The sequence below is a fragment of the Mycteria americana genome, chromosome Z, assembly GCF_035582795.1.
Source record: "Mycteria americana isolate JAX WOST 10 ecotype Jacksonville Zoo and Gardens chromosome Z, USCA_MyAme_1.0, whole genome shotgun sequence".
Taxonomy (NCBI): Eukaryota; Metazoa; Chordata; class Aves; order Ciconiiformes; family Ciconiidae; genus Mycteria; species Mycteria americana.
The window spans coordinates 79,742,156-79,753,270 of record NC_134396.1 but is presented as its reverse complement, the minus strand read 5'-3'; the positions used below and the strand labels follow the sequence as shown (position 1 = coordinate 79,753,270).

The window sequence follows — 11,115 nt, the reverse complement described above, 5'->3', positions numbered from 1 at the left end:
CACCTAAGCACTACCCTGGGCTGGGGAGCAGTTGCTGAAGACAGGGCAGTTCCACGCAGCTGGTGGGATGTAAGAGTCTCGGTTCTCCTTCTCTCCATTCCAGCAGTGCCTGGCTGTGGGCATGCTTGCCCGCACTCTGCCCAACAGCAGCTCAGGGCACTGCTGCTTATGCAGAAGGGAGAGCAGGACCAGTTTGCTGAGAGACCACCGAAGAAAGGAACCAGCAGTCCATCCACTCATCGGCTCGCTCAACTATCTCTGTCGTCTCCGGCAGATGTTTGTTCAACCCTTCCCTGAAACCTGCCAGCAAGACTGCACACCCTCCTCAGACAACCCACTGCAGTCCCCTGTCATCTTTACCATTTTTAGGTCTTTTTTCTTGGTGTCTCAGCTACACCTTTCTGGCTGTTCCTTAAGCGTGTGCTTTGTTGTCCTACTCACCCCCATATTAAGAACAGCCATTTTCCTTTGCACCTTATTTACCCAGCTGCTTTTCTCTAGAAAAAACAGCCTCATTCGTGTCAGTCTTTCCTTGCTGGCTGCATTATCTGGACCCTCTGATTCCTCTCCGAATTCTCTGGTGGGCCCCCTAGAGCAGGTTCGCACTGTCTTGCTGTGCAAAGCCTGACATAGGTCAGTATTTGAGCTAATGTCTTAACCTGCCCTGACTCGAGTGGACTTGAGCTTAATGCTCCAGTTCCTATACATTGCTGCAGTATCTTCTTTTACCACAGCTTTGCTGCCTCATGTGCAGCTTGGGAGCTGCACTGCAGCACTGCTCCCCAGTCAGTCAGATCCTGGCCTTCACCTGCAAGGTTGCTAGAAGAAGTTCCTTCATCCAGCTCCCATCTGCTTCCAAATGTTGCTCTTCCCATGGTTTCCCATGCTCTTCCCATGTTGCTCTCCCCAAATGTTTTCTCTTCCCATGGTCCCAAATACCCCACTTTCTCTGTGCTTTTACTCATTGTCTTGCAACCACAAGCAAGAGAGACCTATCAGAGCAAAAGCCAGGTTAGATATCTACAGGACTGGGTGGCTGCAGTACTCAGAGGGAAAGCCAGAGACATTTCCACCACAAACGTATCATCTGGTGCTTGCAACAGTCACTGCCAGTGACAGGCAGAAGCCACAATCTACGACCATGCTTCTGTGGGTTTCACCCAAGCAGTTGTAGAAGTTGTACACCTTGCCTAGACTTTGCACCGTTGGCTTCCCAAGACAAGGCAGGCTTTTGCTCAGCAGCACATAACTGATTTTGAAAAATTCCATAGAAGAGTCTAAGGTGAAATATTGTTGGCTGAAGCCACTGAGCATCAGAGAAACAACGTGGGACTCCTGGCTGGCTTAACTCCTGCCACAGTGGCCAGGCACCTTACCTTTAGAGGAGGAGTTAGGAAAAGCTCTGACTTGCTCTGCATCTGACCATTGGACATTGCACACGGGCAATGTAAAGGCACCTACACCTCTTGTGCACAGGGGCTACGCTGCTGCCCCGGAGCTGGTGTATCAGTCCACAGCAGCCTCACTAGCACGGCAATACTAATACTGGTAGAATTCATTGCGCTGAGCGATTCCAGTGCTTATCATTTTCCCACTACCAATGTCGCCTCTCACATTGGCTAGGCTGCTAAATAATGCATCATCACAGAAAGCCATTGCATAATGCCTGAAGGAGCAGTAAATTGCACTTTTTATCTCCTTGCAGGTTCCTTTGAAAATGAGGAAGGAGGGCAGAGGTAGAGGCTCGGGGAGGTCTCCGTGGGTAACCTCTCCAGAGCGTGCTGCCCCAGTGGCCATCATAATAAAGCTCTTCTGGCCTTCACATCTAAGAGAGTCTGTCATTTCTTTTGTGGCACATAAAAGATTAGATGGTACTGCAGCTCACAGTTTTCTCTTGGACATTGTTGAAAACACAGCTGCTTCAGTTTTGGGGGAGTGAAGCAGAAAACTACCTGCTCTTGATGTTCTTCAGTAAATGAGAGGCATGGAGGATCTGAAAACTCTCCAGGGCAGGGACCAGTCCTTACTGCACTATTGTACAGTGAAGAGAATGGTGAGGCCACAATTTCACTGAGCCATTTTTACCTTAAACCCCCCCCCCCCCAACCTTACTGAATATTAGCTTGAAAAACAGTGGAGAAAACAGTTCTGGGAGGCAAGATTCCCCAAAATCTGCCTAACCATAAGTTAGGGGTGTTGTCCGTTCCCTATTTTTGTACTTATGTGCTTTCTAGTTACCCCTGGAGGTAGAACAGCCACTAGGATGGAATCCTCCGAGAGCAGTCACACAGTCGCCCTTTATGAAGGCAGATATTTTCCATCCCTGCACGCTGTCCATGTACAGTAGGTACGGGCTTATTATGTACCCCCAGACAGTAACTCCTGACATCTGAGCCATCCATCTCTTGCAGATGGAGAATCTGGTCCCTTTGGGAATTCCCTTCATTGTAACACGTCTGTCCAAGGAAGTGTTAGGGGACACGAGGGCAAGAACACAGTCTCCTGAGCTCTTGGTGGCTCTTTAAAGAAGGGTGCAGCTCCTGGAGAAGAGACTTACTCACCTCCTGACAACTTAGCTGGCCACATGACCAAACCAGTGCATCAGAAAAGTTGCAGTTGATCTCAATACTTAATCTAAACAACCCTCCTTCCCTATCTACCAGTCCACATGCTGGTTCAGCTAAAGGCTACTGGAGACTTTTGCTCAAATAGAACCAGGTACTGATAAACAAAAAGGGATGGAAAACATGGCACATCGGAAAAGACAAGTTTCAATGTTAGGGGTAAAACTTTTCAGAAGGGGATTTTTTTTTTTTTTTAATTAGGTCTAAAAGTGATTTACTTTTGCAACACCATCAGGAACTTTTCAACCAAGTAATCAATGAAGTTAAGCAAAAATGGATTTCAGTTGCCAACAAGGAAACACTTAAGCAACACTGGGCATTAGGTTCCCAAGTATTATGTAGGCATAGCTCTACTCCAAACACCTCTGAGATGAGATGATACAGTCACTAAAATACCAGTGTTCTCACTGGCAACCTTGCCAAACAAAAAGCTGATGAATTTAGGGAGTACCAGCATGTAATACTACTGGCAGAATGATAGTCCTGAATTTTTTCTAGTGTACCCATTTCCTCTCCTCAGATATCCCTGCATTAGCACAGGTTACAAATACTTTTTAATTTTAAAACACAACTGTAGCCAAAGGCCCGTTTCTTAGTAAGAATTAAGAGGACATGTACCTTTATAAAATTGTGCTGTTAGTGACTATCAATTGCTTAGCAAAACGAGTGGTATAGTATAGAGTAGGTCATGAATCAGTAGAGTATAGATAATTTCCTTTTCAAAACCAGAAAATCTCTTGCCAGAGGTGATGTAGTTTCAGCTCAGGAAAGAGAAGCAGACACTGTTTTCAATTATGCTTGGTAATGCATGAAAATATAGAGCAAACCTACATTTTTTTGTATCCCTCATGTAAAGTTTTATTTGGGTTGTTCCTTTAATGAAGCATTTATTCTTACAAAGCTTTTAACAACACACTTGTTTAATTCCAGTGTACAAAAATAACTGTCTTTAAAAAAAATTATTAAAGTCTAGCACAGTATGTCTGGAATCAAATAAATTTTTCATACTCTTTTTCTCCAGAAACAACTTCCACATCAAGGGGAACATGGACATATTTAACTCAAGATGTAAACTCTGTTCCATTACTCAGCTGCTTTCTCCTGCCACGCTGATTAGTTGGCAAAGACAGGGAATGGGCTCGCACAGGGCTCACCTGCACTCGGCACCAAAAGCCGTGGCACTGAGGGTGATGGATCCATGACACCACATTGGAGCGCAAGGTGGGAGACTGTCACGTCCAAAAATGCAAGGCAATGACTTCACAGCACCCTCCAGGAGGGCCAGAAGTGAAAAAGTGCCCAGCTGCACTCTGCAGAGGACTGACTGGTTGCGGGGAATGTGCTTTACATCCATGTCCCTGACCTCCAGCCCCACTCCTCCTAGCGTGAGGGTCTCTCCGGCATCAGCTCCAAAGGCATCGTGCTCCCTAGCAGCAGACCCTGCTCCGACAGGCAGAGCAACATCTCACCAGTGAAGAAACAAAACCTACCAAACCCAGCGTGGCCCCTTCCCCTCCCCGCTCCCCCCCTCCAAGCAAAGAAAATAAACTTACAGCCTATTCTGGGACTGCTGAAAAGAACAGCCATTCCAGGCAGGAGAACTGAGTCCCGCCTGTCAAGTGGACAGTTCACAACAGACAGAGCACTCCCTTTCGGGAACAGAGATGGATGTTAGATGTGTGACTGGTGCCTGGGCATGCCCGCCCGGGTTCAGGGACGGACTCAAATTCAGTGTGCTAAGAGAGGGACAAAAACAAACAGAAGGCAGAGCCGGAGCCAGTAAATGCCGGTGCTACCTATCTACTTCCTCATCACCAGGATTTCTGTTTGGACTTCCTCCTCCTCTGTTTTATGAGGAATAAATTGTCATTGATATCAGGACTAGCGTCCTTCTGCTTCTTCCATTTCTTCGTCCTTTTAGCACCTTCCAGAGGCTCCTGCATGTACACAGTCTTGCTGCGTGGGAATGCCTGGAAAATGGACTTGTGATGGATTTTGCTGCCCTTACATGCCTGCCTTTTACACCCTCTAGGGAAGTCCTCCTCCATCTTGTGGCCCATTTCAACATCACTTCTGTGTTTCTCTTCTCTGGGTTTCTCTGCCCAGGACATCTTCATCTTTTTGTGACACTTGCCATCTTTGTTATGTTTCCCATGTTCTTTCCAAGGCTTGCTCTTTTTCTTATGGCTGTGCCTGCCTTGTTTTTCTTCCTGCCATGGTGTCTCTGACTGTTCTGGCAGAAGGCCAGCTTCCTGTAGTTCTGTAAAAGAGAGCAGTTTATTTCAATACCCACACAGAAAACCTAAAACCTAGTGCCCGAGCCATCACAGCCTTCCTTAGGTATGAAGTTAGTATGAATCTATCAGAGAGAGATTTTTTCATAATGTTTTTTTTTTTTCTGTCAACAGACTAGAATCTTAACAAATTACAGTTTAATCCTCTTCCTGCTAGTTTATAGCATTTTTAATGTCAGTGAATTTCTTAGAATTAAAACATCTGACAAAACCCACCTAGTGGCTTTGACACAATAAATTTCCAAGATAGACACGGATGAATGAAGTCACAAATCTTTTACTAGCGTTAGACTACCTGTTCAAATCCCTATAGCTTTTCCCAACACATGAAAATAATCCCACAATATTTCTAAAAGCAGCAAGCACAGAAGAAAGTATTTCAAAGAACTGAAAGGCATGAGGGATCTCCCAAAATAGACTGTACCTGCAACTTTTCTTTTTAATCTGTTTGCTCTTTTCTTGATATCGTATTCATTATCGTAGTAGTAGATGAATGGAGAAGTAGGAAACATGCTCCCATGCATCCGCTTTTCTGAGCACTCCTGCAAAACACATTTCAAGTCACTAGATGTGGCTGAGGTGTAATTCTCCTGGAAAGGAAATGGGTTGGATTCTGCAGATGCTGGTCTGTACCTGTGGAGGATGTGGCCAGCAATTCTTTAAACACTGATAAGTTTATTACCATCCAATAATCCTTCTTGTGCACACAGAAAAACATGCATTACATGAGCCAAGCTGCAGTCCTCTCACAGCAAATGGAAGGAATCCCGTGTCTTCCCGCAATCACTACACATCTGTAGCACTGATAGAAGCAGAGGACTAGAAGCAGCTGAGCACTACATACATACAAGGCAAATTGCAAACGAAGCTGTTGGATCTGGGGTACAGGGCTGTCCTGCCTGCAGCCGGGCCAGGTCCCCCGCCACGTGCTTTTGCTGCTTCTCGCTGCCCACTCCGGTCTCCCAGCACAACCACATGCCTGGTGTCCTCAAAAGACAAATACTGCTAATTGCAGGGGAGCTCTTTTAACCTGGATCATTTGGGGTGAAAGTATGTGCAGAAATGTGGCAGACTCAAAGGGTGGGGTGGGCTGAGGGAAGGAGCAAGCAGCGACGAGGAGCCAGGGGCAGCATCCTCCCCACATCTGCAGCCAGAATGGTGTGTCTGACTGTATGCAGTTTTCTCACAGATACAAAGCAAAAGCAAATCCTGCAGGAGACTGCTGTGCAAGCACATCAGATTGCAGGGAAGAGGAAGAGAGCCCCGAACAGTTGGCTGAGGGGAGGAAGGGGCTGGCTCTTGCATCACATGCATGTCAGCCTATTTCCCAAACACTTGATTCAGGAATGTGAATTTTTTTCACCGCTGGACACAAAGTTTTAGCAAAGTCTTGCCAGCCAGGCTAACAGGATGCTTCCTATGATTCTGTCTTTTTTTCAGGGTACCATGTGATATTAACCGATGCTTTCTTCTACTTGTAAATTGCTTGTTAACTGTTTTGCAACATCATCTTCCTACTTCTTGGACACTGCCCAAATCTAATAAGCTCTGGGTCTTGCTGTTCTCAAGAAACTGTCAGGAGCTTTCACTCCCCACAATGTCTCCACCACAAGCGAAGCAGCTTTCCTTCTTGTGTTTGCTGTTTCTACCACTCAGTGCCACCTCTAGCACCCCCTTTCCCTGTGTGTCCTCCTGCCTCCTACCCTCTCCCTTTTAAGGGCAGAGTACATCAAAGATGTATTTCAGATGTATTTCATATTTCTCAGCTTGTATTTGGTCCTCGCTTGGCTGAAATTAAATGAAGAATCAGGTTGTTCTCTGTGGTGTCCTCCAAAAGGGTACTGCTAGGTTGTGTGACAACTGGCTCGTCTCCACATGCATGGAGGAGCGCAGAGAAGCAATGGCAGATGGTAGCTGGACCCTACCCAAGTCTGAGGGCTCAGTCTTACCCCACTGCAAAATAAGGCTGAAAGGGACCTAGGAGGGGGCATGCGAGTCCGTCCGTCACCTGAAGCCATTCTCAGTAGCTATTTATCTGAGATATGCATATCCTGGAAGACGGACTGGATCTCACACTGAACACCTTGAACAGCCAGCTATCGCCCCACAAATAAACCTCCTCTCTCACCTTTCCCAGGTCCTCCATCTACCTCCCTCAGATTTAAGAGGAGAGAAAGGCATAATGGAAAAACGACACTTCAAATACCTGTGTTTCACATGAGTGAAACTTAAGAGTGGCCTTTAGGCAGGACACAAAGCTGCCTGCCTATCTGGAGTAAATGAAAGAAAATATTATCCCCAGACATTGGCCAAAGAAACTATTATCCCCAAACATTGCCTACTTAAAACAACATAGATTTGCTTTACACAGGAGTATGCAAAGACACATTCATCTTTCTGTGATATCTGTGAAATGTACTGCTTGAGATCCCACATCAAATCTAGGGCTTGCTCTGCAGGAACATGGCCTGTTCATTATTCTTCTTTTGTTAATACACTGACAGAGAAGCCTTAGTGAATCAAATGCACATGCCACCCAAACAGGCGCTCCTCTTTTCCTCTTTATCTCCATTGCATTGATAAATCAGCTCAGCAATGTCCAACATGCACTTGGCTACATCCTTCCCTCTCAAGTAAGCTGCCACTGCTGCCATACGCTGTGTACTGTTAAATACTCTTGGGACAGTCTTCAACGCTGGAGGTATTGTACAGAGGACGGAAAGTAGAGCCTGCTACCAACCTGCATGAGGAATTTTCTGTGTGATTGGCATACTGGGATGTGAATGCAAGGCACATCTGCAGATACCATACATTTCCTTATCCCTGCTGCCTTCAGAACTTGCTGCAGCCTGAATAATGCAAGGGGGCTGTCCCTCATTAACTTGCCCTCCCCCCCCCCAACTTTCCTATGGGGATGCCCCTTAAAATGAGCACATATTTGTTATGGATGCTAAGAGACAATGTTTTGGATGTGTGGACTGCTATGAAATGGACTATGATATAACTCTACTGAAGAAAATAAGATTTCTTGTCTTTATTAAATCCTTAGTTTACATAAAAGTATGACTGTCTTAATAAACAATACAGCAAATTCAGGAAACGTAACTGCCAGGTGTTGGAACCTCTGACAGTTTATGTCTTAACTATTTCCATTTCTACAAACAACAAGAAGTGATCCGCAATGACCTCCTTACTGCAACTCCACAGTTAACTCTGGGATTTAGCAAGTTTTTTGCTCTTGCCTCTGTTTTTGGGAAAGGTCTCCCTAGACCTCTAGCAAAGAAAAGGAATTTCAGGTGTTCCTAAACTAGATCAAATGGTAACATGAAAGGAAACGGACTGCAGTGGGAAGCACTGATTATGCTGCATCTATACAAAACTAACCCCAGCCTTTTCTTCTTGGTCAGTTTGTTATTCCTCTGCTTTAACCGCTCGAAAAAGGCAATAGAGCAGGGTTCCTGAGGTACAGAAATGGGAAAAATATTAAGAAATGCCTGTCATCACAAGTGAATTTTACCTGCTTAAAAATATTTACATTTTTTTTTAAAAATCAACAAAACCCCCCTTTTTTTCCACCCTTAAATTATAGGCAGATCTTTCAAGCTCTGACAGAGCTGCTCACTGCATGAACTCAGGCACTGATTACAACCTCAGTTTTCATAGCCAGTGAGAGCTGCAAGTCTCAGATGCGTTGCCTGTCCAGCTGGGTCACTGTAAAAATGCACATGCAGGCCACCAGTCCAATTTCCTCAGCCATTCTTGGACAGAAGGTTTAGTGATTTGAGGGCAAATACTCAGTTATCACTACATAACCTGATGTGTGTCCTGGATATTTTTCTGTATGCATATAGAAAGATGTGGTGAGTATTTCTACCCTTTTGTGTTGTTTTTGACTTCTCTGTTTTCATTCAGTCATTGCTCAGGCTATTTCTGCTCATTGTATGCTAGTAAAAATACTGTCTTTAACTTTGATAGCCATAAAGTATTTTCCTTGAGTCCCTTTACTCCCTTACTGATTTTATACAGTTTCTACCGCTTTCTATCCAAGTAATTACTATCAGCTCCTCCCACATATTTACTAATTATTTTTACAGCAGCCTTATTTGTATCCATGTATAGCTGCCTCCCTTAAATGCCATTTTTTGACAGTTTAGTAAAATGTTCCTTATCCATTGCCGGTAATCAGTCTCACTTCTTCTTCAATCCTGTCACTTGCATTTTTATTGTACATGCTCATTTTAGTGTCTATATTACTGGCCACGGCTTGATTGTGGTTTTGTTTAGCAGGATCAGTTTCAGTGCTGCTTTCATAGGTTTTATCAGCTCTAGTCCCAAACAGCAGGCAGAACAAGCTAGTTCACATGACTGTATTACTGAGGTCTCACACTGCTGCCGCATGTGTAGCTGTGTCTTGAGCAGATGCCTTGCAGGGGAAGCCAAGGATTCGGACTCCTGTACCACAGCCAAGGCAGTGCCTGTACTCCTGCTGTGCCGGGGTGACACCAGGCTGCTGGCACATGCTTGTATCTTACTGAGTTTGGATTGCAACAGCTGCTTACTTCCTGCCCCGTCCAACCCGCCTGCGCAGGCAGCAGCGTGTCTGGGACATATGTGATGGCCTCAACACACCACTCGAAGAGGAAAATCCTCACTTGTCTCCAAAGACAGCTTGGCATTAAAAATCTTCCGTTTATCTTTCAGCTCTGCCATGAGACGATCCCAGCAAACCTGCCCTACCTGTCCCACTATTCCCCACAGGGATTAACTATTTAGCTGAAAACAGCAGCAAGCTTTTAACGATACATCTTCAGTAGTTGTAGGAGTCGACACACAGAGCACGCAGGAGAGAAGGAAGGAATTTGCTGGGAATTTGCTATCTCTAAGCTGTAGGAAAGTATAAACTTAACCCATCCAACGCATGAGTACCGTTCATTTTCTAGAATACTTGTGGCTTCTGGACTTATTCCATAAAAGAAAGGAACTAACATTTGTTTGGTGTTGATATTTGCAGGTAGAGAGCTGCACTTATCACAACAGGCGATAAACGTCAGCAAGCAATCCTAGAGGGTGCAGCACACCTCCAGTTTTTACTGAAGCCACTTCAGGCTCACAATGTCTTCCTTCACCAGGCTGTGTACCTTACAGAGGGATGATGTCAAACTTAATTCAGGTGTTGAATTAAACTAAGAAACTACAAGTAAGGATCATCAAAAGTAGGCAGAAGCAGAAAATTCCTAAAATGGGCATTCAAATTGTTGGGCTGATTGTGGTGAAAAACCTTACATGATGTTGAATGTGGCAGTAAGGCACTAATATTTCATCCCATAAGCCACGGGAAAAAAAAAGAAAGAAAGAAAGAAAGAAAGGAAAAAAAAGGCTCTGTTCAGCAACTGTCTGTTTTCCAATGAACATTCTCTCTCCCAGGCAGTCTCATTTTTATTTAAGATTTAAAAAACAAATCAATAAACCTGCCAAGGAGAGATAGTAACTTTTCTTTTCCTCCATATCTGTAAATCAGATGGGTGAGATCACTTTATATATTGGCCTCCACTGATTGCAGAAGTGCTGCGAAGTCACAAACATTTCATTAGAAATGTTTCTTCGTATAGCATTAGCTTGGCTCTTCCAGCTCTTTTCTCCAGCCATGCACCATGGCAGAGACGAATTTCTACCCCAGGGATATACTCAACACTGACGCAGAGACTGCTGAGACTTACATATCCAAAATGTCCTTTCCGGGAACAGTTGTAGCAGTACGCTAAAGCAGAGCGCTCAGAGTGAGAGCTGGTCGCCTTGATTGGTCCTGGCTTTGTCTGAAAGATGGAAATAGGCAAGAATTAGGTCTGCCAGTATTCTGAATGCTGAATTAAAAATAAATTAAAATTACATAAATATAATTTTATTATGCTTAAATCAATACATTCCTGCTTGCTGTTGGAATAGTAAGTTTGAAAAAGAAGCAAGCGGCTCATATTACTGTAATTTTGCAGAGCAAGGTTCAGCCTGAGCATCCCAAATGAGGTGGGAAGAGGCATCCCCAGTATCTATTCCACCTGGCCATGTTATTTCAGCTCTGAATACAAGAAAATAGGCTGCTGATTTATCTTTCTCCCCTCCTCCTTGTCTCCCAGCCCCCTCCCCCTCTCACAGATGCCCCACCATCCCCCGGGACGGACAGGGCCATCAGATATTGCATC

At 44.8% G+C, this 11,115-nt stretch overlaps 1 protein-coding gene across 2 annotated transcripts in view; it reads right to left on the bottom strand.

Moving 5' to 3' along the window:
- Positions 1-3,450: 3,450 nt before the first annotated feature.
- Positions 3,451-11,115, bottom strand: part of ZCCHC7 (zinc finger CCHC-type containing 7) — a 122,650-nt gene continuing 114,985 nt past the window's right edge. For both annotated transcript variants that reach the window (XM_075527258.1, XM_075527259.1), the window contains exons 9-11: positions 10,636-10,731; positions 5,343-5,460; positions 3,451-4,884 (exon numbers count right to left, since the gene is read on the bottom strand). In XM_075527258.1, coding sequence (XP_075383373.1) covers positions 4,436-4,884; positions 5,343-5,460; positions 10,636-10,731 — 663 coding nt within the window. In that variant the 3' untranslated portion in view covers positions 3,451-4,435. The remainder of the gene's footprint in view (positions 4,885-5,342; positions 5,461-10,635; positions 10,732-11,115) is intronic.